The following is a 24,453-nucleotide window of genomic DNA, read 5'->3' as shown; positions in this document are numbered from 1 at the left end:
ACTGTATTAAGAACTGTATCGAAAATAAAGCTGTCATAAACCAGTGGTTGTGTGGAGTATTTTACAAATGTTTAGATCAGTGATTCCCAACCGGTGGTACGCAAAATATTTAGATTTTGCTTGGTTTGTTCATTCCTGTCACTGGGACATTCTAAAACATAACATACAGAAAAGCAGATAAGCCTAGAATATGAACGCAACATGTTTAATTAATGTTAAGCATTTTCCTCCCATAAACGAGGATTAATGTAAGACAGTGACATTAAAAGACCAAACTTAGTCAACACTATACTAATAAAGAATACTATATAGAATATTGTTTTGTGCAGAATTTGATCTTTGATCACTTAATAGGCTACACTGTTAAATGTCGCTGTAGATTTTGCAGCACAGTACTGTAAAAACCTACAGTACAGTACCATATTTCTATATTACAGTAAAATACTGTAATTTATATTGCATTCTGGGTAATTTTGATTGAGCGGGAATATTTTACAGTACATTTTAGTGTTGCTGTAACCCTGCTGTAATATACCAGGCAATAATACAGGATTGCTGTAAATAACGCGCCACCTGACGTCACATCACACAGACAGAAGAACACGGCCGCTGGTGACTGGAGAAGCAGAACGGTGTATTTCTGGAAGTTTGGTAAGTTAATTTTACTATTAGGTTTTTACAAAGTGTATCGTTTTTATTCTGGAATGAAACTGCACATTTTGCCAGCGAATGTTGCTAGCTGTAGTCGAAAACACCGTTATTAGATGTGTACGCGCTGTTTTGCCCCGCTGCTCTCCTGACATTTTAAAATCTAACTCAGTGAATTAGCTTCGGGTTTATTTCTACCAAACTCGATGCGATTATTGTTGGAACCATGGAAAGACGAACCGAAACGGGTTTGGTGAGTTTTAATTTGTTTCTGTCGAGTTTGAACGAAGTTTGTTTTACTAATGCGCGCGAGGTTGGAATCTGCTGGGAGATCGATAGACGGCCGTTTGTGTTTAAACAAAAAGGATCTTGCGATTAAAAAAAAGTCTATTCCTGTGGGGATCCTTTCCATAATGCTGTCCGATTCGAGCCTGTCAGTGAGAAAACAAGCACTTTTATAGTCGTACACTGACGGTGCACACAAGCTCAAACGTATTATATTTGCCGTCCACTGACGGCTGCAGCGGCCGCGGTCTTCAGTTAGTGCTTAGGCACAAAAACATGGAAAAAGACGGCCCAGATCGAAAATACTTAAGTTTCACTTGAAACGTACTGTAAATGGGTGGTTTGGGGTCAGAGAGATTGGCTATTGTTAACTTGGCCAGATTATTACTGCATCTGTTTGGGCAGTTGTTCTGTAGCATAGTGACTCTAATGACAATAAACGATTATGATTATAAAAAAATATGAATTGGGGTATAAATTACCTTTATCACCGTTTATAATTATCTATTAGACAACAAAGCAAGTATAATGCATGCCATGGCAATATATTCAGCAAGGTCAAGGATAATATTTTACTAACCTAGATGTATTATTGAAGTAGGCCTATATGAAATGCATGTGGCAACAGTGTATGTGTTAGCCTATCCCCAACAAGCAACATCAATGAATAAACATTTATTTTGATTTCTTCCAGCAGTGTGGTCCACTTGTCTTTGCATCCTGGGAAGTGCATTGCTTTCACAAGGAAGCGTATTTGTAAGTATTAGCCATATAAATACAACCTTTTACACTTTAAAAATAAGTTGCATTTTGTTTTGCTACAGAATTTTCATTTGACATTTCTATCTTACACTGTCTGTTCATCTTTATTGGTGCTGTGGATAACAGTTTTTGTAATACGTGTATTTGTGTTTGTGCCTTGACTTTGTTACAGTTTTGGCATTGAAGGAAAGAAATGTACTGCCCGACAGGGAGTGAGCAGAAGACCAGGATGGTGGTGCAGAGTGATGGCCATCAACCCACATGTCAACAGCTTCGTTCGGTCCTTTGTGTTTAAATGGAAGACTTCACACTGAGGGACTGTGGCCTGTTTGCAACCATCCACGTGCCCTTCAGTTAGGGGTGAATCTTGTGGGACACTTGTTGTTTTTGCTCACTTTTTAAGATAAATCAAATTTCTGATGCACTGTACCAAGACCGTTGCTGATGGGGCGAAAGATGGTGACAATTCTGAAATGTTTTGAAATGTTTAAATATATTGATTGAATAAAAATACATTTTTTAAATTTACTCTGGTTTGCCTTTTGATTTGTAATGTTATTCTGTAGTATAGTACTATTGTAATATTACTAACTATAGTATGTATATACTATTCTAACCTATGTATTATATAATTATATATTTTATCATTATTAGCAATGATTATAAGTAATATTTATCAGTGAAATAACTATATAATACAATATAGTAAAATACAGTAAAAATTGATCAAATTACAAAATACTGTAAAAATACAGTAAAATACTGTTATGTAGTTATACAGTACTGTTCTTTGTACTGTAAAATTGCATTACAGTACATTGCTGTAAAGCGAAATACAGTACATTGCTGGCAACCCTGCTGCCAGTACTGTACTGTAAAAATACAGGGAAATTGTTAACAGTTAAGCTTTTTCTTTAGGCCTACGGTTTTCTATGGGAGGAAAATGTAATTAAACGAATTTTGATTATATTCTGGGCTCATCTGCTTTGCTGTACATGTATGGTATATTAATATGATGTTTACTTCGTTTGGTCATTTAATATCACTGTCTTAGTAGGCTACAATAAGCCATGTTCTATGGGAGGAAAATTCAAATTCTGGGCTCAACTGCTTTTCTGTAGTATACTTTATTAGTATGATGTTTAGCTACTATGTTTGGTCTTTTAATATCACTTAGTACATTGAGTGTTTTAATGTCCCCTGTCGCTTAAGTGTAATAGGCTTGCTGAGTGCATTCAGTCGCCCCAGCTTCACCCCAACCTGGCGCGTTAATCGCTGCAGATGTGTCTATTTACAACATGATTTTGCAGCATTGATTATTGTAGCCAAGCACATGCTTTACTGTTATATAATGAAAATAATGGCCAATCAAAATTGTTTCTTAAACTCAGCTCAATATCCCTCAAAACATTGAATTAGTTTCTTTTTAGTGCCAATTTAATAAGTCCTATGCTCACAAATCCTCTCATAAAAAGCGTAGTAGACACATTGTAATTTAAAGATTTGAAAGACTTTGACTTTTCCTACTTTAGTGCATAAAGTGCTTAACTTTATAAGCCAATAAGTGCTTATCTACCGCCATCTACTTGTTATAGTGGTAGCTTTTTCGTGTCTTTATTTTTAAATAAAAGTGTTTGTTTTCAATCAAATGTAGGATTTCCTACATCTTGAAACTTTCAGTTTTACAAATGGGGACAATCTCTGAAGGATGAATAAATATTTTTTTTGTCATCATATTCAAAATAACATTTGAAGTGCTGGAATGACCAATTACATTGTGTTTCTTATTTAAAATTTCCCAATATCTGCAAGTCTGAATTGTAATCAATAAAACTGGTTCATTTGTAAATTAGGTAATTGTTACAACTGCATTAAAATATAAACGCCGCATTTTTGTTTAGTGTCGATAAAGGGCCTTTAAGGCTCTAAATTGAGCCTTATTGATGGAGTTGTGGGGTACTTGAGGCTAAAAAGGTTGGGAACCACTGGTTTAGATAATTTAATCTGTAAGTACTAAATAAACTATATCATAGAAAAAAATAATTAATAAAATCAACCCTTTATGCTGGGTAGAATTAGCCCAACCTGTGTTCTGTCCTATGTTTACCCAGCCCTTGGGCAAAAAACAACCCAAAATATACACATGAAAATGTGAAAGGAGAATGTAAGTGTGTAAGAGAGTAGAAATGTATGTGTGTGAAAGGAGAATGTATGTATGTGAGAGAGTAGAAATGTATGTATGTGAAAGAAGAATGTATGTGTGTGAAAGGAGAATGTAAGTGTGTGTGAGAAAAGAAATGTATGTATGTATGTGAAAGGAGAATGTATGTATGTGAGAGTAAAAGTGTATGTGTGTGTGAAAGGAGAATGTATGTGTGTGAGAGTAGAAATGTATGTATGTGAAAGGAGAATGTATGTGTGTGTGAAAGGAGAATGTATGTATGTGAAAGGAGAATGTATGTGTGTGTGAAAGGAGAATGTATGTATGTGAGAGAGTAGAAATGTATGTATGTGAAAGGAGAATGTATGTGTGTGTAAAAGGAGAATGTATGTATGTGAAAGGAGAATGTATGTGTGTGTGAAAGGAGAATGTATGTATGTGAGAGAGTAGAAATGTATGTATGTGAAAGGAGAATGTATGTATGTAAAAGGAGAATGTATGTATGTGAGAGTAAAAGTGTATGTGTGTGTGAAAGGAGAATGTATGTGTGTGAGAGTAAAAGTGTATGTGTGTGAAAGGAGAATGTATATGTGTGAGAGTAAAAGTGTATGTGTGTGAGAGTAAAAGTGTATGTGTGTGAAAGGAGAATGTATGTGTGTGAGAGTAAAAGTGTATGTGTGTGAAAGGAGAATGTATGTGTGTGAGAGTAGAATGTATGTGTGTGAGAGTAAAAATGTATGTATGTGAAAGGAGAATGTATGAGAGTGAGAGTGCCAGAATGAATTATGGCTTGTACGGCCCCTCATACAAACGTGCTGTGTAATACCAGAATGAACCTCACTGGTTCTCACATGTGTCAAGCAAACATGCTTGTATGGCAAGCCGTTTTGACTTTTATTTACATCTCAGGATATGAATTCTTGATATCAACAATTCAGTTGTTGATATCAGGAATTACATTTCCACTAGTAATAACTAGAATTCTTGATATCTGTAATTATATTTTCACTAGTGAAATATCACCATAGGCTGCCATTCAAATTCAATTGCTGATATCAAGAACTGATTTCTTACTAGTTGAAATTCCAATTTCACATATTAGAAATACAATTCTTACTAGTAAAAATTGTAATTTTTGATATCAATAATTACATTGCTCCTAGTAAAATGCAAATTTTTGATATCAAGAATTCAATTGTCACTAGTTGAAATGTCAGTTCATGATATCAACAACTGAATTGCTACTAGTAAAAATGTTCATTTTTGATATCTGAAAATGTATTTCTGATATCAATATAATTTCAGATATCTAAAATGGCTTTCTTACTAGTAACAATCACATTCATGATATCAGAAACTAACATTGTCACTAGTGAAAATCAAATTATTGATATCAAAAATTAACATTTTTAGTACCAATTCAATTTTTGATATCAAGAACTGACATTTCAACTAGTGACAATTAAATTATTGATATCAAAAATTATGATTTTTACTAGTAAGAATTGTATTTCTAATATGTGAAATTGGAATTTCAACTAGTAAGAAATCAGTTCTTGATATCAACAATTGAATTTGAATGGCAGCCTATGGCGACATTTCACTAGTGAAAATACAATTACAGATATCAAGAATTCTAGTTTTTACTAGTAGAAATATAATTCTTGATATCAAAAATTAACATTTTTACTAGTACCAATTAAATTTTTGTTTTCAAGAACTGACATTTCAACTAGTGACAATTGAATTATTGATATTAAAAATTATGATTTTTACTAGTAAGAATTGTATTTCTAATATGTGAAATTGGAATTTCAACTAGTAAGAAATCAGTTCTTGATATCAACAATTGAATATGAATAGCAGCCTATGGCGACATTTCACTAGTGAAAATACAATTACAGATATCAAGAATTCAAGAGTTTTTACTAGTGGAAATATAATTCTTGATATCAAAAATTAGCATTTTAACTAGTGAAAATTCAATTGTTGATATCAAAAATTAACTTTGTTACTAGTGTAAATGTAATTCCTGATATCAAGAATTAGCATTTTAACTAGTGAAAATTCAATTGTTGATATCAAGAATTCATATCCTGAGAATGAATAAAAGTCAAAACGGCTTGCCATATGCTTGACCTTCTGTTTACCACAACTGATGTGTGAATTGATGAATGTTTATATGAATGAAAGCCTAAATTCAATCTGTTCGTCATATAAAGTGATCGAGTCTCTTCAGAAAATTTGGACTAAACCGCTCAATTCATATGGATTATTTTTACAATCTCTTTATGAACTTTTTGAAGTGTCAATATTTCAATTGCATAGGCAGTCTACGGAGGGACAGAAATCACAGATTTAATCAAAAAGATCTTAATTTGTGTTCCGAAGATGAACGAAAATCTAATGGATTTGGAACGAGATGAGAGTGAGTAATTAATGACAGAATTTTCATTTTTTGGGGTGAACTAACCCAAGGGCGTAGATTTGGTTTCAACTTTGGGGGGGTTGAACGTTGGTATGGTTGTATTGTATTGGGGGGGTTGTAACTGATGGATTTGAATATTGGGGGGGTTACCTTCCCCCTACCCCCCACCCACCCAAACTACGCCCCTGAACTAACCCTTTAAGGTTTAGAACTATTGGTAGTGTTTATAGCAGCGAGGCACAGTTGTGAGCAGTAGGAAACAAAATTTTTCAAAAGCATTTACTCTATTTTCATTCATTCATTCATTCATTCATTCATTCATTCATTCATTCATTCATTCATTCATTCACTCACTTTATTTGGCTACAAAACCCAGATGAAATACACCCTGTAATTGATTGCATCTCATATGAGGTGGGTTGTACAGCAGGACCTACATTTTTATCTAAAAAAAAACCAATGTCATCCACTTGTGGCTGAACTCAACTGAAAAAGAGGAGACCAGCAAACCCTGAACCAGAATCGAGATACTAAAGTAGAGCTATCCATCACACACTGGCCTACCAGCATGGGGTAATTTATCTAAGTAGATTGTGTTATGCTTAGTGACACAGATTGTAACAGTGATTAGAGGAGCCATTACCAGAGTTCAACTCCTGTTGTCTTTCCACAAAGCACATCTGTCATAAAAATGGAACAAAGCAAATATGTTTTACTTTATTCTCAGAAATCAAAAGATTCAAAGCTGCTATTAAGCATAACCTGAGTTAAAATATATTCTTATATTTACTATGTTTTCAGCATAGCCTGTTTATATGGAAGTATGACAGTATTTCAGACACAAGTACATTTGTCACACACACACACACACATACACACATATTAGGTTTCGCTATCTCTGTGGGGACTCTCCATATAGGCGTAATGGTCTTTATACTGTACAAACAGTATTTTCTACCCCCCTATACTAACCCTACCCCTAAACCTACCCATCACAGAAAACGTTCTGCATTTTTACATTTTCAAAAAAACATCATTTGTTTTGTATGCTTATTAATCCATTTCCTTCGTGGGACTGCTTTCTGGTCCCCACACAATGTAATTTAAACCTGTACACACTCTCTCTCTCTCTCTCTCTCTCTCTCTCTCTCCATGTTTTTTGGGGACTTTCTATAGACATAATGATTTTTATACTGTACAAACTGTATATTCTATCCCCTAACCCAAGGATTTCAGATATTGCCATCTTTGTGGGGACATATTGTTCCCTGAACCACGCACACATTGGGATTCCAGGTTTTATGGGGACTTTGGGGACTTTTTATTGTACAAATTATATATTCTATCCCCTAACACTAACACTAACCCCATGGGGACAAAAAATGTCCCCACAAGGACACAGATTTCAGATATTGGCATCTTTGTGGGGACATTTTGTCCCCATAACATGGCACACACACACAACTTGATCTTTTTTACACTTTCCTATCATTTACATATTTTACTTCATATATTCATATATTATAATATAATTATAAGAAGTGTATTAATATATGATTATATTATATAATTATAATGATTTATTATTTGCCCAAGGAATGCTGTGTTAAGCATTTGGCTCTGTTGAATGCACTCTGAACTATGAACAGAGAGATCTGAAATCAAACGCTGTTATAGGGACTTTGACTGCTTGTGATGAGTACATTTTGTGCCAGGGATCCTTGCCATCTATGTCCTGACTCTTTCTGTCCATGTCCCAAAATTATGCACACACAAAACTATTATATTATATAAATGGGTCAATTAAACTTAAATGTAAGTAAACTTTCAGACCAAAAGGTGGCAGCAAAACTTTACAGCAGAGCTTCCAGCTTAAAGCCTAACTAAGCGGCAAAAGTGTTTTAAGGATTATCAATGCATTCATTATTAAAGTCTTAACATGAGTGGTTGTGCTATATTATGAATATGAGTATTCACTACATCTTGAATTATTTTTATTAGCTTATTGGTAAAACGTTCTTGAACCTACCTGAACTTTAATAGATTTATAGTTAAAACAAGACCCAAAAAAATAAAAAAAAAAAATAAAAAAAAAATTGGCCAGTAGGGTATCAAAAATAAACAGTTCAAGATATACTATGAACACAAGTCAAGCAACTGCTTTTCAGGGAAATGTATATTGTTTTAAGGATATTTGGGTATTTTTTACTGGAAAACATGACAAAATTAAGAAATGTTTTTTTTTGTGCCTATATATTATACTATATATATTATACATATATGTATATATGTTTAGTCCCTGACAGGTGAACAGGTGTTTTGTGCATTTTGGCACAGTTGGAATGTTGTATTGACCCATCGGCATTCAAGACAGGCACTGTATGTTTTTCTACTGACTCTGCAAAAAAAACGAAAAAAAAAAAAAAAACAGTTGGTCAGTAGATAAAGAGCAAAAAGATATCAGTCACTTTAGAACTTACTGACCGATCATGTGGCATTCACGAGCTGAAAAACAAATAATTTGGACATTTTAGAAGAGTGGACTACTCTGAAAATAGACGTTTAGATATGGAAGCGATAATGTGTAGTTGACTGCTGACCTGTATTGTGTGTTTGGATTGATGCAATTTGGATTGATCAATGCAAGATTGGTACGAAGCAAACTGTTTTTACCTAATCGTGTTTACATCTCTGCAAGCTGTGACAAGACACTTACATGACTGGTACAGAGTTCTTTAAAATCATCTTTGGTATCCCACCATTTTATTGATTTAATTCTTATCTATGATTAGCAAAGGCCTGTTTTCCAAGCACAACCCAGCATGTTTGCTTGGACAGCAGTGACTGTTGTCTTAGTTTGTATGTGTTCAATCTAAGAATCAATGTAAAGCTTTAGTATACACATTAGGTAACATCATGAGGTAACGGTTGAGCTTCCCTGTGGCATATGTAACCCACCGGTGTCACATGGCCCTTTATTCACCCCAGGCCCACTGTAACAGTACAGCAGGGAAGGATTGGGACTGGGAAAAGCCTGGGACCTTTGCTCGCCCGACTCAACCAACAGTGAAAACAGATGTATATGCTGTATGTATAATCTTTTCCCACCATATGTATTCTGCATATTCCTGTGATGAAAAGCTGAATTTGAATCATGAGTCTTTTTGGGAAAGATGCAACAAGTTTTTCACAACTGGATTTAGGGATTCTCTGCCATTCCTCCTTGCAGATCCTCTCCAGTTCTCAATTGGGTTTAAGTCAGGGCTCTGGTTGGGCCATTCAAGAACAGTCACGGAGTTGTTGTGAAGCCACTCCTTCATTATTTTAGCTGTGTGCTTAGGGTCATTGTCTTGTTGGAAGGTAAACCTTCGGCCCAGTCTGAGGTCCTGAGCACTCTGGAGAAGGTTTTCGTCCAGGATATCCCTGTACTTGGCCGCATTCATCTTTCCCTCAATTGCAACCAGTCGTCCTGTCCCTGCAGCTGAAAAACACCCCCACAGCATGATGCTGCCACCACCATGCTTCACTGTTGGGACTGTATTGGACAGGTGATGAGCAGTGCCTGGTTTTCTCCACACATACCGCTTAGAATTAAGGCCAAAAACTTCTATCTTGGTCTCATCAGACCAGAGAATCTTATTTCTCACCATCTTGGAGTCCTTCGGGTGTTTTTTTAGCAAACTCCATGCGGGCTTTCATGTGTCTTGCACTGAGGAGAGGCTTCCATCGGGCCACTCTGCCATAAAGCCCCGACTGGTGGAGGGCTGCAGTGATGGTTGACTTTCTACAACTTTCTCCCATCTCCCGACTGCATCTCTGGAGCTCAGCCACAGTGATCTTTGGGTTCTTCTTTACCTCTCTCACCAAGGCTCTTCTCCCCCGATAGCTCAGTTTGGCCGGACGGCCAGCTCTAGGAAGGGCTCTGGTCATCCCAAACGTCTTCCATTTAAGGATTATGGAGGCCACTGTGCTCTTATGCTGCGTTCACACCAAACGCGAATAGAGCGTAAAATTCGCGTCTACCGCGTCTAGTTTGCTGCTTGAACATTTTGAATGCATTCGCGCGTCTAGAGCGAAATAGACGCGCGTAAAAAACAAGCGTTTGAAGCGAAATTGACGCGCGTCCGAGGCGAAATCCGCTTCTTGTGGGAGGGGCAAGTGCTAGGCGGTTGTCTGTTTGCAAGATGGCTGATGTTGATCGTGCGTTCATCGAGAGAGCTACCGCTTTGTATTTGCTCTGGAGAGCAGAACAGCGGCGTAGGGGTCAGCGTCGCGGGAAGGCCGCGGGTCGATAAACGTGTACGTGACTCAAAAGTGAAATGTGTATTTACAACTTACCAGGTAGCCCAATCTCCTCACCGACACTCTTCCAAGCGAGGTCCTTTTTATTCCTGTCTGAAGTATGAACTTGTGTCATAAATCTCTGGGTGGATGCTCACTGATAATATCAGTCGTTCCTCCATTTTGAATGAGTGACTCCGGGCGGGCCTGCCGCCACAGCAGCAAGCAGGCTCCTGATTGGTTAACGCGGCGCGAATTTACGCCAAAGTTCAAATTTTTCAACTCGGGCGTCAGACGCGAATTCGCGTCAAACGCTAAATGCACAAAAAGCACCATTCGCGCGAAACGCTCAATTCGCGTCATTCGCGCGAACTAGACGCGCGAATGAGGCGAATTTGCGTCTTCCGCGCCGCGCTAAACGCCTCATTCGCGCCGCGAGACCTCCAGACGCGCGTAAACGCGTCTTTACATTGACTTAACATTGAAATAATTCGCGCCAGACGCTCTATTCGCGTTTGGTGTGAACACAGCATTAGGAACCTTAAGTGCAGCAGAATTTTTTTTGTAACCTTGGCCAGATCTGTGCCTTGCCACAATTCTGTCTCTGAGCTCTTCAGGCAGTTCCTTTGACCTCATGATTCTCATTTGCTCTGACATGCACTGTGAGCTGTAAGGTCTTATATAGACAGGTGTGTGTCTTTCCTAATCAAGTCCAATCAGTATAATCAAACACAGCTGGACTCAAATGAAGGTGTAGAACCATCTCAAGGATGATCAGAAGAAATGGACAGCACCTGAGTTAAATATATGAGTGTCACAGCAAAGGGTCTGAATACTTAGGACCATGTGATATTTCAGTTTTTCTTTTTTAATAAATCTGCAAAAATGTCAACAATTCTGTGTTTTTCTGTCAATATGGGGTGCTGTGTGTACATTAATGAGGAAAAAAAAAAAGAACTTAAATGATTTTAGCAAACGGCTGCAATATAACAAAGAGTGAAAAATTTAAGGGGGTCTGAATACTTTCCATACCCACTGTAAGTAATATACCAAAACTTTCTTTTCTTTAACTTATCTATTAACTAACTTATTTAACATTTATTTGTTTGTTTGTTTATTGAAAATCTTACCCTAAATTTAAGCAATAATGGATAAAAGATGAGTGGTACTGCTATATTATGTATATAAATATTCACAATTTGATTTATTTTTCTTACCTTATTGGTAAAAAGTTCCTGTTTTAATGAACCTCCCTGAATTTGAATAGATTTATGGTTAAAACAAGAACCAAAAAAAAAAAAACAAACAAACAAACAAAAAAAATCTATTTACAAATAGGGTATCAAAAATAAACATAGTTGAAGATATACTATCTAAACACAAGTCAAGCAACTGCTTTTCAGGGAAATGTATCTTGTTTTAAGGATATTTAGATATTTTTACTGGAAAACATGACAAAATACTGAATAAGAAATGCTTGTGCTTTATTGCTTTAGGACATTGATGTAGAATGGACAAATAAACAAGGGGAACTCAGGATGTAAATACACAGAGGTAAGCGGGAAACTCGATGATCAACAGGTGAACTTATGCTGCCTTCACATGCTATCAGAAATTTGATAATTCGCACTTCTGAAGTCGTGATTACGAGCTCATTGCATTCAAGTTTTGAAATGGGAGGGTGTTCATGTGCAATTTTTTTACATACAGGAAACTTGTATTTACGATAATTCCCAGAGCACATGAAGACAGAATTAATAACCATTAATAACCAACATAACCAAACCAAAATACAATGAACAACACATAATCCTGACAGATATAGTCCCTTTTTTGTCTTTACTATCACTTTTCATAAATGTAATTCATCTTTACTCAATAAAAGTCTTTCTTTTTCTTTCTTTCTTTCTTTCTTTCTTTCTTTTGAAAGAAAAATGTACCCCAAACGTTTCCACATAAATATTAAGAATAAGAATGATAATAAGAAATGTTGAGCAGCAAATCAGCATATTAGAATGATTTCTGAAGGATCATGCATTTGACACTGAAGACTGGAATAATGATGCTGAAAATTTCAGCTTTGCCATGACAGGAATAAATTACATTAAAAAAAAAAAAAAAAAAAAAAAAAAATAGACAACAGGTATTTTAAATTGTAATAATAATTACTATTGTTTCTATTGTATTTTTGATCAAATAAATGCAACCTTAGTGCAACACTTTTTTGTGCAATTTTTGTGCTGCATTTTTAGTTATTAAATGAAAACACACACACACACACACACGCACGCACGCACGCACGCACGCACGCACGCTCACACACACACACACACACACACACACACACACACACACACACACACACACACACACACACACACACATATTTTTCGGCACAATTTATTTGTGCTGTTGTTGTGCTACCTTTTAATATACAGAGCAGGTTTCTGGGGTGAAACAGAATGCTAAATGCAAGGTCAGGCTGTTTTTTTTATTTTTTTTTTTTTTTATCAGTGCATCTGTTTTTTCAGTACAGTAAACAGTCTAGTGTTCTCTGATGACAGATTGCATTCACCAAACCTATACAAAAACCTTGTTTGTCTTTAAAGCAATCTCTCTTATGACGCATTTGATGTTTTTTTGTTCTCAGATTGTGTTACAAAACCTAAACACTTGGACTCAGAGAGCTTATTCAGCATATTATGGAATAATTTCACATCCCACAGTCAAGTCTGTATTTTACTGCTTCTTCCAGCAGAGGGCTGAATAATCAACTGATATGACCCCACGCTGGCAAAGTCCTTAAATTGCCCTGACGTGTCTCAACCGCTTTACACACTCAATAAAGCAATCATAATTCACCTATTCTCCGCTAAATTAAATTTCCTGAACTCCTATTAAGGAGCTTTATGTAAGTCTTATTACACAATAAATTACATTTCAAGAAATGATCCAAAGAGCCATTCAATGAGCACAATGCATCGAATTGATGAGCTCCGTGCAACATCATATTATCCACAAGAATTATCAGACTTTTAAAATTTCAGTCTCTGGCATTGCACTGGTCCTAACAGTAAAAATATTTTTAATGTACATGGTCTTTGACTGAATTTCAATGGAAAGTCCATATTTCATATTTCAAACATTCTCTCAAATATCAGTGGAAGTTGTTCTGAGAATTTACTGACCACTGAATGATTTTAGAGCGCACTGTGTTGAGTTAAGGTTATGTCAGCATTTCTACTTTATCATGTTAAGCAATAAGATAGGAATCCTATTACTCAAAGTTCACATAAACAGACCATCAAAATGTCTCCCTGAAATAGAAATCTAATAGACAAAATAGATTGGATCACTGACCTTTAACCTTTAACTAATGATGAAAGAGCATTTGCTTGGTATGCTTGGGAATAATGGTGCGTTCCATTTGTCCTTGGATATGGGAAATTCCTAGGCCCCAGTAGGAACTTTTAACGGGAACTCCCGCCTCAGGTAGGATTTGTGACTGGGGAACACACAACAATCGTGGCTTTAGAATCCAATCTGATTGCTCAGTGCATCAACCACAGTGAAACAATAGTAAAATATTGTTTATTATCACTTCTTTTAACCTCTATCTGTAGACATGATACTTCGGCATTATCTGTGCAGAATACCATGTTTTTATGTGTTTGTATTCTGAAAGAGCAAGCACAACAAATGTTTGCCTAGATGTGTAGCTCCTACATCCCTCTTCCTGTGTAAATGGAACACAGCATAACACTGACTTCAAACTAAATTGTGACCCTGGACCACAAAACCAGATTTAGAATAAATAAGCTTTCCATTGATGTATGGTTTGTTAGGATAGGACAATATTTGACCGAGATACAACTATGTGAAAAATCTGGAATCTGAGGGTGCAAAAAAATCACCTTTAAAGTTGTCCAAATGAAGTCCTTAGCAATGCATATCCACTCACAAAAATAAATTTTTGATATATTTACGGTAGAAAATTTACAAAATATCTTCATGGAACGTGATCTTTACTTAATATCCTAATGATTTTTGGCATAAAAGAAAAATCGATAATTTTGACCCACACAATGTTGGCTATTGCTACAAATATACCCGAGCGACTCATGACTGGTTTTGTGGTCCAGGGTCACAATTAAGGTCTGTTTAAGTGACATTTTGTAGATATTGGTACTTGAGACAAAGTTCTCTATCTTTAAAGAAAAGAAAAAAAAAATGGTAAAAGACTGATAGAAACATTTTAGTGATGAATCATTGGATATGGAACATTGCGCACAAGCAGTTTTTGTACCACCAGCACGCAAAGAGTCGAGAGCCTGAATTTAATAGCCTCAGGAAAGCGAGACCAAACCAGCAAGGAAAAAACAGCATTTGTATTTGATTCAGTGATATAAACAGGGGAAGTACTATGTGTTTGCTCTCTCTCAGGGTTCCGCCCCTGGCAGCACTGAAGTGCACATGTTAAAGAGCATGCTTTTACTCCCTTCCTTCGCTCCTCCCCCGAGTGTGATGTTGAGGGGAAAGTGGGCGGGATCTTTTTGTGAACTGATCAGCCTGCTTTACCAATCAGAAAGGTTGCTCCTCCCTCCCTTCCAGCCCTCTCCTCCATCCCTCCACCTCCTCTCTCGCCGTCTGCACTGTATGCACGCACAGGGGCAGGGAAAAGTGCGGGGCAGGAGACAGCGAGAAGAAAAAAACAAAACAAAACAAAACAAAAAAAAACCAGAAGCAGCTTCTGTTTTTTTTCTTTCAAACGCATTCCCGCTGCATCATTACGAGTGAACAGGAACCCCGGCTCATAAAAACCTGCGTTGCGTGTGCATACACACACTCTGGCACACGCAGTCGAGAAGGATCAACTCACAGCAGCTTCTCCCGTGGCACCTGGAACACTTGCGCACAGAAGGTGGACGTGAGAAGGAGGGAGGTCTACTCTAAGATCACCTGGAGCAGGTGGAGGAGAACCGGTCACGGCTACCGTCTGACTCCCTCGTGGGGAACCTGACCTGCCTGATGTCAAACGAGGAGTGCCGTTCGCCCATCGGTCTGGACTGCTGCAGCTGCTGTCTGGATCTGGCCAATGGCTGCGAACCTGAGCCGGGGCGAGCGGGCCACACGAGCCTGGGCAGTCCTACGTCAGTCAACCACTTCAGACAGCTCCGAGACCAGCTTCACTTTCAGAACCTAAACACAGATAAGCTCAACAACATCATGAGACAGGACTCACTGGAGTCGGTGGTCCGGGACCCCTGTTACCTTCTCAACGAGGGCATCTGCAACAGCAACATCGACCAAACCATGCTGTCCATACTGTTGTTCTTCCACAGGTATGCGAATAAAGCACATGCATCACACACCTGCTCTGGCACACACACACACACACACACACACACATCTAGTTCAGGTCATAAAAACTGTAAAAGTCTTTGCCAGAGCTGTGATTGCTGTAAAATGACCAATGTCAGGATGTTTGAGTTTGACAACAACAACATTCTGTGGTTTTCACTTATGTAATTCTGGCCTCCTGCTGGCTAACTGGTTATTCATGACTTTAAGGATAATGTTTAAAAGGGATTTGTTGTTGGTAACACTATCGTTTCGTCTGAACCAAATCAAGCTCATTTTAATTGGTTTGGGTGTACTGATTCATCACTTATTAATTGCCATCCACCAGCCAACATCAATAAATGTTACACAATCTCAATTCAAACACTGAACACTACTAGGTATTTACACTTCCTGATAAAATCATGATTAAAGGCCATGCTCAACTGTGTTATTTAAGAACAGGGTGGCTCACGGTCTCTGCAGGGTTTCAGGAATGTGTACATTGGTATGAAGAACATGCCTTCGCGCAAACTTAAGAGGATCTTGAGTCAGTCCTCCTAATAGTAATTCTCAGTTCTTAAATACTCCCCATTCATTGCAACTCATCAGGTTCATGCAATGATTTTCTACACATGCTGCATTTTTTTGTGCAGAAAGTGCATGTGGATTTCCCCCCTCAACCAGTCCAATATGCAAAAGACTCATTCATTTACAAACTATGGGCAATTTACATACCATTCTGGCATAGTCTTCCACCCCATAGCTGAGGAATGCCGCAAAACAAATTCCTCTCTAGGTAATAAGCATGTTTATAAAATTTAATGGTCAAAGGAGTTTCCAAAACAACCTTGGATGCATCGAACTCTCATAAACCTTTACCATTTGCTTTAATCTAATGTCTGACGGCGTGTATACATAATATTGAATTTTGGAACATGCCGATGTGATGTACTACAGCATATTAAAGTGTCAAAAATGGATTGCGTGCCATCCAGAGCAGGTATTTGGCAAAAGTGTCAAATCAGGATCAAGCTCACAGCATATTTTTGCCATAAAACCATACTCTCCAAACTGAAAATAAACATATATGGACATCAGGAGAGTTTGTTAAAATCCGATAGTGTTTGAAATGTTTAGTCTGTGGGAGAATTAGAGATGAGGCCTAGCGGAAAAAATGCTGAAGTCAGGTAAAGGGGCTATTCCAAAAAAAGATTGAACTGGATTTAATTGACATTTGTAGCCAGATGATAAGAATGTATTCCATATGTTGTTATTATAACGCGCATCACAGTGTAGCAGAGATGTGCATTAAATGTTTACAGCTTGCCTGTCTTATTTGACAGTAACAGCTTTCTCTGATTGTAAGACACAACTGCTCAAATTGCAATGTTTTAACAGTAATAGTAGTAAAACTGTCTAATAACCATCAAGATAACAACAAGTCAGCTAATAATTTTTACTCAGGGATATAAATTTAAAGGGTTAGTTCACTCAAAAATGAAAATTATGTCATTAATTACTCACCCTCTGGTCGTTCCACACCAGTAAGACCTTCGTTCACCTTCAGAACACAAATTAAGATATTTTTGATAAAATCCGATGGCTCAGTGAGCCCTGCATTGCCAGCAAGATCATTTCCTTTTTCAGTGCCCAGAAAGGCATATTTGAAACAGTTCATGTGACTACAGTGGTTTAACCTTAATGTTATGAAGCAACGAGAATACTTTTTGTGCACCAAAAAAGACAAAATAAGACTTTATTCGACAATATCTAGTCATGGGTGATTTCAAAACACTGCTTCATGAAGCTTCGAAGCTTTACGAATCTTTTGTTTCAAATCAGTGGTTCAGAGCATCAAAATCACGTGATTTCAGTAAAGGAGGCTTCGTTACATCATAAGTGTTTCAAAATTTCAATAGTTCATTGGAAACATAGGACTTTGGAAGTTTGATACATGCTCCAAACCACTGATTCGAAACAAAAGATTCGTAAAGCTTCGAAGCTTCATGAAGCAGTGTTTTGAAATCGCCCATCACTAGAAATATTTTGTAATAAAGTTGTTATTTTGTTTTTTTGGCGTGCAAAAAGTTTTCTCATTACTTTATAATATTAAGGTTGAACCACTGTACTCACATGAACTGTTTTAAATACATCTTTAGTACCTTTCTCAGTGTTTGAAAGTGTTAATTATCTTGCTGTCAATGGAGGCCTCACCGAGCCATCGGATTTCATCAAAAATATCTTAATTTGTGTTCCGAAAACAGTGAAAAAGTGGAAAAGTAAGGCTGTCAGTTGACTAGAGTTTTTATTAATTCAATTGATGATTAATTAATCTCAATAATAATAATAATAATAATAAAAATTGCATTTTTTTAAAAATAAATCATCCAAATGAATAATCCCTAATAAATATTTATAGCAAAAACAAACCAAACATTTAAATGTCCTTGGAGTAAATATTAATATAATATGCAATATGATTGCATTCTTCAGTGGAATGTTATCTATGGCTGTTCTTCTCAATATGCAATAAACTTGCTGCTCAGAATCTAATCTGTTTTACGACAGGTCAATATACTTCTTAACCTTACTGGGACGTCTCAGAAACAAGAGTCTTGTGTGCCAGTTAATGTTTAATCTTCTTTATCGGGGTGTCCTCAGTTTTATACGTGGCAGTGAAAGGTTACAGTCTACATAATTAGCTTTTCTTTATGAGCCTGGTGTCGGGATGTAAACAGGAGCAGACTGCATGGGACCTCTGGCCCAATGACACTTCACAGTTTTAGTTACTAAATACACAGAGTTCAGCAGTCCTCTGCTTTAATATGATCAAATAGCCATTGTTAGTCTGTACGCGGCCCATTTTTGGTTCCATGACAGGAAAAGCAATTCTCTTTCGTGTTGGACCGCTCTCTGCTATTGGATACTTTCCTTGTGATCCCAGCACTTTTCCAAAAGATTCCTGTATGATATTTCATATTTCACACTTCTGTATACTGAATTATTTGTGTTTCAGTCAAAGGTCCTTGATGTCTTGAGAAAGGAACATTGTGTTATCGATAGAACAATGATAAGAAGGTGTGTCTGTTTAATTGTATGTAACACACAAAGTAACAGAGGTCTTGCCAACGATAAGTTCTGTCCATTAAACCCTTAGACATATTTCTAAATGCCAGTCAATTTACTTAATATGCAAAAATGTAATCCACATCTCCAGGCATGCAGAGACATGGATCCAGACATGCCCAGCTGAACACCTCATGATCTGCACTATAGTGTCTGGGAGCCAATGTTTTTGGGAATTATCCATAGGGATTTAAATAAAAGGTGTGTTTCTGGTGCCTGGTGAATGGGTGTGATTGCACAACATATTAAAAGTGTGCTATTTTATGCCTTTAAAAAAGTTCATATTAACAATATTAATAATACTTTTAATAAATGCATTTATGTATTTTAAATTAAATGTAATAATTTCAATTCATAATTTTGTTTAATATTTAATCGGTTAATTTTAATGATTTTAATTTTAATTAAATAATTACATGCTATGGCAATTAATTAATAAAACCACTCAAAATATATATATATTGCATTTTTATATACAGTATATAAAAAATAATAATCTGACAGCCCTAATTCAATATTTAAATATTCAGAAAATATTCAATATTTAAAACACCAGCACATTAATATTTAAATATCCTTGGTGAGCTCTAAATATAGTGCAATAAATATTAATATTTATTATAGCATATATATTTATTCTTAAGTGGAATCTTATTCACTTTTGATTCTTAAAATGTGATAAAGGTATTTGTTTAGAATCTGGTACTCCTATCTGAGCTTTATGATAACACAATATACCTCAGGTGACTGAGTACTGACATATGATAATGTGACTACAACACAAAATACCAAAAAATGTGGAAATTAGTTAAGACTGCGTCCAAAAATGTCCATTTTATGTGCATATTGATGTGAGAAATATGTGATGGAGAAAAACATATTTGAAAAAGAAGAAAACAAGAGTTTTGTCACTATGGATGAAGAAGAGCCAGTGGAATGTAAACAAAAACTTACATGTTTAAAGATAACTGAGAATAAAGCCCTTCACCTGAGCAAAAAAATAAAAAATTGTGACTCATAAACATGCATAACTCTTGGGAGCAACCATCTACTTAAATCACACCCTAAATCCATGTTCTAAATGCAGAGTATGCAAAAGCTTGCTAAATGCCATCTACGCCTTCCAAAACATGATAAAAAGACAACCCTGTGCCACCCTTCATGGTCAATGCCCATGTGAGATAACATTTGAACCCTCAGCCTTGCCCAGACCGACCCCAATATCTCTGACCAAACAGTTTGTTTTAACAAACAAGTCAGAACTGCTTGTTCTCAGGCCTCCACCCCAAGTGAGAATTTTTGGCTGCTGCTTTAAAATTCTACAGTAAAAGTTCAACCCTATACTGTAAGTGAAATGGTGCAATTGTTAGGCTACCTTAAATATCTAGAGGGTATATCTGTAAGGGATAATCCACGGCTAGCTGTGCATTAAACGATTTTAATGCACTCATAGGAACACGTCATGCATTAAAATAGTTTAATGCACAGCTAGCCATGGATTATCCCGCGTATACCATGACCATTGCCAGCATTGACAACATAACAGCTGTTATGCAATATTTGACTGGAAGTTACGTTATTTTCGTAAGTTATGGCTCATCAGATCTAGCATTCTGCCTGCTTTTAATTAGACAGAGATAAAGTACGTAAGATTACATTTATTTGAATGCATTAAAGGTGCAAAATGAAAAATTGAATTTACCTCGGCATAGATGAATAACAAGAGTTCAGTACATGGAAATGACATACAGTGAGTCTCAAACACTATTGTTTCCTCCTTCTTATGTAAATCTCATTTGTTTAAAAGACCTCCAAAAAACAGGCAAATCTCAATATAACACAGACTGTTACGTAACAGTCGGGATCATTAATATGTACGCCCCCAATATTTGCATATGCCAGCTCATGTTCAAGGCATTAGACAATGAGAGGACGTCTAGATGTGCACAGCTGAATCATCAGACTAGGTAAGCAAGCAAGGACAATAGCGAAAAATGGCAGATGGAGCAATAATAACTGACGTGATCCATGATATCATGATATTTTTAGTGGTGTTTGTAAATTGTCTTTCTAAATGTTTCGTTAGCATGTTGCTAATGTACTGTTAAATGTGGTTAAAGTTAACATCATTTCTTACTGTATTCACGGAGACAAGAGAGCCGTCGCTGTTTTCATTATTAAACACTTGCAGTCTGTATAATGCATAAACACAACTTCATTCTTTATAAACCTCTCCAACAGTGTGTAATGTTAGCTTTAGCCACGGAACACCATCAAACTCATTCAGAATCAAATGTAAACATCCAAATAAATACTATAATCACAGGAATCGATGCAGCATGAATGACGTACACTTTGTAAAGATCCATTTTGAGGGTTATATTAGCTGTGTGAACTTTGTTTATGCCGGTTAAGGCAGTCAAGAGCTCGGGGGCGGGGGAGCGGGAGATTTAAAGGGGCCGCACGCTGAATCGGTGCATATATAATTATGGCTCAAAATAGGCAGTTAAAAAAATTAATAAAAAAAATCTATGGGGTATTTTGAGCTGAAACTTCACAGACACGTTCAGGGGACACCTTAGACTTATATTACATCTTGTTAAAACTGGTTCTAGGGCATACAGTAACATTTATTTGAATTCATTAGAAAGAGAGATGCGTGTGTGAATTACCTGCATCTGTTCAGCATCTCTTTCTACTAACAATCAAGTTGTGAGTTTAATTACTTCAAAACCAACAATGTTACCCTCTCGTTGCTGAGAAATATAATGTAGCGTTTCAGTAGGCATTTTTATTAATAAAAGTCGCGGGGCAGCGCTGAAAAGTTTCTGTGCTCCTGAATGTTTCTGTGAGTGCGCAGTATGCTCTATAATCGCGTCAGCACTGGAATCGTAACAAACCGGACGTATGCTTGTGTGTGCTGTAATGAAAACAGCACATTAATATAGAATGGTGATTAAACCGACTTGGAACTACCTGTGCATTAAACGATTTTATTGCACACCTTCCAGTCAGATGTACATGTGCACACATGCGCGCATACAAAGTCACGCGTATGTCTGCACACTTCGTCTCCAGCCAGCATGAAAAGGAGCCACTACTAATAAAAGGCATCCAGCACATCACATGAGGAAAGAGAGCTAATGTTCGCCACATGAGAGCTCGAGCTTTTTGTTCTTTCTCAAGATGTTGAGGACTTGTTGAAGCAGAGACTTGATAAATCCCTATCAATATACGTAAGTAGTACTGATATGCCAAAAAATACACCTTAATAACAATGAACCTCTGTACACTGCCAAGTCTACAGCAGAGGACAAAAACCTATCAAAAGATGAAAGTGTTTTGCGAGAGATCCTCCTAAAGCCTGCAGGATATTTTCCGGAAGGGAACACACAGCAGACTGTTACATAAAAAGTCCTGGGGTCATGAGGGTTTCTGTGGATTTGGCCGAGTGGTCTTTCTTTTAAAGTTGTTTTGAGAACGTCAGGCTGATTCTGCATTATGAGCGTGAAGAAATCAAGGCTTTGAGAAACCCCAGGCCTGGAACCTCTGGGCATTATTTCCAACCATCCCTGGCTCTCTGTGGCCTCACAGGCCTGTTTATTTCACATGGTCATCGTTATAAAGAAGATCAGCTTATACATATATTACACCGCATTCTGAAGACATGCTGACCACTCCCAGCTGTGTCAACAGAAGCAGGAACACTTTCATAAGACTTTCTGTTTCAAAAGAACAGCAATCATTTAAGTGCTGATTTGATCAGATATCCAAACCATGAAAAACGAACAATCAGAGACAATGTGGAAAATTATCCATGGACTGCAAAGCTGTGATATAACTATTAGTTAGTATTTATAGACAGAACAGCACTGGTATGTGCATTCTAGACGAGTTGGCTGAATTCGAAATACCATAGCCTACTCTTACTGCCATAACTTTTTGCACATTTTGCATGGTTTGTGGTATGCTTTTCTGGATTATATGGCAGAAATAGAAAGAGTAGTATGCTAGTATACTATGTCGAATTCAGCCGCTTTATGAAACACGAATAAAATTGGTAATGAGACTTCATTTTTTTGTGTGTAATGTGACCTTACCAACTTAAAAATTGGTAAGGTAACTTAATTATGTGTGGACTGGGTAGTGGGAACCTGTGATTAGAACACCTGATTTTAGGGGTGACGATAGGCCTACATTTGTGATGACATGAGATGAATGGAAATGTACTGGGATTCGATAGAATCAAGTCAGACCAAGGGGATCAGATTCAGAACACAGCAAACATGATGAAGATTCAGTCAATCTTTTAGCAAGATACATCAATATGACTGGAAGTGATTGTCTTGAGTGAATCACTGACCCATTCGATAAACAGATTCATTTTCTGAATTCCTGCCATTGAAAGATTAGGTAATAGTAAGTATATTTGAAGATTTTGGTTCCAAAACACAATAACTCAATTTTGATTAATTTGAGTAAAAAGGTGTTTTCTCTACCAAGAAATTGGCAAGATGAAAACCACTATTTTCTGTTTCAAACTTCAATCACATAGCATCTTTTAGTAATAAAAACATTAAAAATTCAAATCTACATTTTGATTTTAAAAGGTTTATTATAAAAACGTATTCTTTTTTTTCCCAAAATGCAATAAATCCATGACACTTTTTTTTCAAAATGCAATTAATCCATCAATGTAAAATTAATTTTTCAAATTGAAAATACACAACAAAGTAAGCTGATTCACATATATGACATAGTCTAAACTTTGCCAATATTTATCTTATATACAGGCATTTTACTAAAAATACATTCAGCCGTCGCTCCCAAAATGAATTCAACGGGTCATCTTGTTAATGTTATAAATTATTTGTCATTACCGATTAAAGAGTATCTGGCGCCACCGCACGGTTAAATAAACACATTTGCCGAGTACATTGGTATTAAAAACGGCTTTTTAAAAAAGCCTTCAATGTTTACAGTGGGTGGAATGGTGCGCTGTGATTGGTTGAGCGGATATATCGCGTTCTGCAGAAAAAGGAGACTGGCGTTTGTCGCGTTTTGGAAAGAAAGGGAGAAAACATGACACAATAACACGACGGATATCGCATTTTGCGCAAAATTAATAAATGACTTTTCAATACCGACCAGATACAATACTGATTTTGGCGGAAACTAATTTTTTTTAAAATGCCGTTTATCGCGTTTTGGAACCAAACTCTACATTTGTATGCTGTTCCGAATTGATTCAATAGATTTTTTGAAACAAGGAATGATTCTTTGAAATGAAAGTGATTTGTTTAAAAACACTGATTTATTTAGGAACACCACTACCATGTGTCTGAGACTTGGCAGCTTGTTTGGAACCTACCGAGACCCTAAAGGGACATGGTGGTGGAAAAATAATTGCGTTCTCTCG

General features: G+C 36.7%; 1 protein-coding gene and 1 long non-coding RNA gene across 2 annotated transcripts in view; both read left to right on the top strand.

The window, feature by feature from the left end:
* The first annotated feature begins 343 nt into the window (after window positions 1–343).
* On the top strand, window positions 344–2,223 carry LOC125259165. The gene is made up of 3 exons (XR_007182738.1): window positions 344–651; window positions 1,628–1,689; window positions 1,868–2,223. It is a non-coding gene; the product is annotated as an uncharacterized LOC125259165 (long non-coding RNA).
* Window positions 2,224–15,218: 12,995 nt separating this feature from the next.
* Window positions 15,219–24,453, top strand: part of tsc22d3 (TSC22 domain family, member 3) — a 39,356-nt gene continuing 30,121 nt past the window's right edge. Inside the window, exon 1 of the mRNA XM_048175609.1 lies at window positions 15,219–15,907. Coding sequence (XP_048031566.1) covers window positions 15,594–15,907 — 314 coding nt within the window. The 5' untranslated portion in view covers window positions 15,219–15,593. The remainder of the gene's footprint in view (window positions 15,908–24,453) is intronic.

Source organism: Megalobrama amblycephala, linkage group LG23 (assembly GCF_018812025.1).
Source record: "Megalobrama amblycephala isolate DHTTF-2021 linkage group LG23, ASM1881202v1, whole genome shotgun sequence".
Taxonomy (NCBI): domain Eukaryota; kingdom Metazoa; phylum Chordata; class Actinopteri; order Cypriniformes; family Xenocyprididae; genus Megalobrama; species Megalobrama amblycephala.
Note: the sequence above shows the minus strand (reverse complement) of the source record. Positions and strands in the feature narration are given on the sequence as shown.